The sequence below is a fragment of the Podarcis raffonei genome, chromosome 16 (assembly GCF_027172205.1).
Source record: "Podarcis raffonei isolate rPodRaf1 chromosome 16, rPodRaf1.pri, whole genome shotgun sequence".
Classification (NCBI taxonomy): Eukaryota; Metazoa; Chordata; class Lepidosauria; order Squamata; family Lacertidae; genus Podarcis; species Podarcis raffonei.
Window position 1 is genome coordinate 31,846,753 of NC_070617.1, and position 4,430 is coordinate 31,851,182.

At 46.2% G+C, this 4,430-nt stretch overlaps 1 protein-coding gene across 5 annotated transcripts in view; it reads right to left on the minus strand.

The window, feature by feature from the left end:
- Positions 1-608: 608 nt before the first annotated feature.
- GOLGA3 (golgin A3) overlaps positions 609-4,430 on the minus strand; it is a 46,723-nt gene continuing 42,901 nt past the window's right edge. For 4 of the 5 annotated variants that reach the window (XM_053369448.1, XM_053369452.1, XM_053369450.1 and 1 more), the window contains one exon: positions 609-1,800. In XM_053369448.1, the coding sequence (XP_053225423.1) occupies positions 1,593-1,800 (208 nt within the window). In that variant the 3' untranslated portion in view covers positions 609-1,592. The remainder of the gene's footprint in view (positions 1,801-4,430) is intronic. The other variant, XM_053369449.1, reaches the window with a different exon arrangement.

Sequence of the window (4,430 nt, forward strand, 5' to 3'; positions counted from 1 at the left end):
CTCTAAAGCATCTTGGGGCAATATTCAAAACAGAAAGTAAATCAAGGCAAGTCAATGTGCTTCAGAACACAGCAAAGGTGGCTTTCTGTTGTCAGTAATTGAGGGGGAGATAAAAAGAGAAAACCTAAGGCATGTTGTTTCAGCCTGCTAATTATAGCTCAGCAGGGTCTATCTGTAAAGGCAGCTACATGAGCACTAGGCTCCTAACTAGTCGTTAGACCAGATGACGTTGGACTCCAACTCCCATCAGCCACAGCCAGCATGGCCAATGGTTAGGGATGGTGGGTGTGGGAGTCTAATGACTTCTGAAGGACTGCAGGGTCTGGATCCCTGCATAAGGAGAGGGGGGGTTAAAGCCAACAAACAAGGGCTACAGGCAGTATGACATTCATGTTTGAAATATACAGTAAGTAAATTTCTAAAACTCCGTATTTTAGGGGCTGGCTTTCCTTAGGCCCCAACACATACATACATATATATATATATCTCATTTTCCAACCAAAATGTAAGATGCAAAAAGATTAACAAAGCAAAAATAAAACCAAACCCCTGGTGATTTGTAACCTACAGAGTAAGTCCACTTAAAAACAGATACTCCAGGACAAAAACAAAGTTGAAGTATTTATATACAACCTGCACTGGAGGAGTCCTCAAAAGACGGGAACAACAACGAAAAAGGTGCAAAATGCATCTGCCAAAGTGAAATCAAAGCTCCCCACTGGCCTTTGGTTGTGAATCCTCAATCTATTCCCTTTGAAGTAGTCCCAATTGATGCAATGGAACTACTTCAGAGTTGGTGGTTTTGAGATTCATGGCCACCAATAAGTTATTGGTTAGAACTGGCCGTCTCTATCAATCAAGGGTGTGTCTCTAAAACAAAACAAAAAAAAGGGATTCAATTACCAGCCTAGGGTGTGTGAAAGTTCTGGTTCATATTCTCATGTCTACAGCAGACCAAGTCATTAGCCTTATTTGGCCATTCTGAATTCATATAAAATGTACCATGTGAGCGGGGGGGGGGGGGGATGCACTCAGCTCCACCCACCCTTGCCATCCTTCCACTTATGGAGGGTGAAGCCCTGATGCAGAGAGCTCAATTTAGAACCTCAGTCTCTGGCCCTGATTATGCAACCCACAAATAGAAAAGACTCCTTGTTTCAAACCTTTGCCCTTCATAAGTTTGGGGGCGGGGCGGGGGGAAGGAGCTTAGTGTGCTCACCCCTGCTCGCAAAGCTTTGCATATCAGCAAAATCCTCAGCCTTCTATATGATTTTTTTTTACTAACAACAACAAAAAAAGGTTGGAAGTGGCGTAATGAAGCCCACATTCCTCTGCAACAATATCACTTTAACCACTTCTGAACAGATGAAAATGTCTTACTGGAGACCAAACATCACATTTCTTTTTCCTCCAAGACAGATTAAAATGTATTTTAATATAGCATTATCCTCAAATGTTTTGCCTCTGACATTTCCCCCCCCTACTCAAAAGGAAGAACAGATGGAGATCTCTAAAACTTGGTTTCAAATAGGGCTGATGAACATGTTTCACATACTTCGAACAGCTGTGAAGTGAAGCAACAGGCGAAGGAGTCACTGCATCGGCTCTTCATTTTCCCCAGCACTTAGGTTATTATCCTTTAGGTCTACAACGGAGAGGCTCTGGTTGCCCGTCGTAGTTGCAGCAAAGTTAGATGTAAAGTCCGTTAGTTGCCCTTCTATCTGGGTCCATGAAGACATCGATTCATGGACTGTTATCGTATGCTCTTCCATCTGACGCTGAAGGCTGTCCATCTCCTGCCTTTGTTAAGCAGAAAGGAGCAAAGGGTGGGATAAGAATGTAATATGAGCCCTAATGGATCAGACCAAAATCCCGTCTAGTCCAGCATCCAGTTTTCCACAGTGGCCAAGCAGATGCCTCCAAGAAGCCCACAATGAAAACAGCAACCCCGCTCTCTGTTGCTCAGCAATCAGGATTGAGTGGCAAACTGACGCTGAACATGGAAATTCTGATTTGCTGTTATCATCTATAGCAGGGATGTCCAACAGGTCGATCGCGATGTACTGGTGCAGCGGTTCTCAACCTGTGGGTCCCCAGATGATGTTGGACTACAACTCCCATCATCCCTGAACTCTGACCTTGCTAGCTAGGGATGGTGGGAGTTGTTGTCCAACATCATCTGGGGACCCACAGGTTGAGAGCCGCTGTACTGGTAGATCCCTGCGAGGTTTTGGTATATTGCGGTCGATCTGTGGCTCCCTTTCCTTAGCGCCACTAAAACTGACTCCTGCCCCGCCCTCGATTGTTGTTTGATCTCTGGAAGGGAAGAGGAAAAGAAGCTTTCTCTGTGCTGCTGATTTAATCCAAAGCGATTCCTTTGTGAGTGACTTAAAAGGTAAAGGGACCCCTGACCATTAGGTCCAGTCGTGGCCGACTCTGGGGTTGCGGCGCTCATCTCGCTTTATTGGCCGAGGGAGCCGGCGTACAGCTTCCGGGCCATGTAGCCAGCATGACTAAGCCGCTTCTGGCGAACCAGAGCAGCACATGGAAACGCCATTTACCTTCCCGCCAGAGCGGTACCTATTTATTTACTTGCACTTTGATGTGCTTTTGAACTGCTAGGTTGGCAGGAGCAGGGACCAAGCAACAGGAGCTCACCCCGTCGCGGGGATTCGAATCACCAACCTTTGGATCAGCAAGTCCTAGGCTCTGCGGTTTAACCCACAGCACCACCCGCATCCCTTTGTGAGTGACTTAATCCCCCCAAAAGCTTTTTTTAACCCCTAAAAAAAGCTCAACAACTTGGAGCTGAACCCCTAAAAACAGGGATAGATCACTGCCAGTTTTTAATTCTGAAAGTAGATTGCAGTCTCTTGAGAGTTGGCCACCCCTGATCTATAGCATTTGCAATTCTCCTAAGTGCCACTGTTCTTTACGTAGCTAAAATGATACCACCCACACAAGAGAAGTATCAGCAGCCTTCATGGAACACTAAGGCTTGTGGAAACACAAAGCATCTTGGGGAAGGGGGAGGAACCAAAACTATCCAATGATTACTAAGAAGGCTAACTTGTTTGGGTGGCGAGACAAAGGGGAAAGAATTGGAGTAGCCCAGGAGAGGTTATGGCTGGCTAGCAGGCGCATTGGAGTACTCTAGCCCTAGGCCACAAAGTTTGGTTACAGGTCTCTCTAGTCATCACCATCGGCAGACTTATTTTCCATGACTTGGGTTTAGAACAAGGATAAGACAAACTAAGCTGGTGGCCATTGCCACGCTTACGGTAGAAAATTCCAGAAATTAAGTTTTGTGAAGGTTGTTATTTGGTTGCCCTTGAACCTAGTGCCAGTCAGTTTTCATTGGATGAAATAATGAAGTCAGAAGGCAAGACTACAGATGAAGGCTGAGTGGCAGCTAGCAGTATTTCCACAAGGGGATGGGTTTATATCACAGGATTCACCAAGACTTCAGGAAGACACATTTCTGGCTGTCATAATGCAGACTTGAGAGAGATTATAGATCTTTATCATCTAGAACCTCTCTTAAGTCTGCACTGTGATGGCCAGAAAACATGTCTTCTATATTAACATCTATATTATAAGAAAAAATACAGGTTTTCCATTTTCACAATGGTAACATACAAGAGTCTATATCACTTTAACGGTAGCATTAACAAGGGGGCAGGAAACCAACTTTAGAGGTGTAGTGTGGGGTAGTGGTCAGTGCTGAACTAGGACTACTCAGTCATGAAGCTCTCTGGGTGAGCTTGGGCCAGCCAAATGCACATCACAGATTTGTTGCAAGGTCAAAGGTGAAGAGGACGTGGGTTAAACCACAGAGCCTTGGGCTTGCTGATCAGAAGGTCAGCGGTTTGAATCCCCACAATGGGGTGAGCTCCCTGCTCGGTCCCTGCTCCTGCCAACCTAGCAGTTCGAAAGCACATCAAAGTGCAAGTAGATAAATAGGTACTGCTCCAGCGGGAAGGTAAATGGCGTTTCCGTGTGCTGCTCTGGTTCGCCAGAAGTGGCTTAGTCATGCTGGCCACATGACCCAGAAGCTGTACCCCGGCTTCCTCAGCCAATAAAGCGAGATAAGCACCACAACTCCAGAGTTGGCCACGACTGGACCTAATGGTCAGGGGTCCTTTACGAAGGTGAAGAACTGGAGAGAACCATGTACACTGCCTTGAATTCTTTGGCAAGGAAAGTGGGATATAAATGTAATAAATACAAGACAGACACAGTGTTGCAGGGATAAACCTGTGGCCCTCCAGACGTTCTTGGACTCCAGCTCCTATCAACCCCAGCCAGCGTGACCAAAGGTTTGGGATGATGGGAGCTGGAGTCTAGCAACATCTGCAGGGCAAAGATGCCCCATGCCCTGCCATGTTGTCTACTTTGGATTGGAAAGGATGAGTCCTTTGGCACCCTGT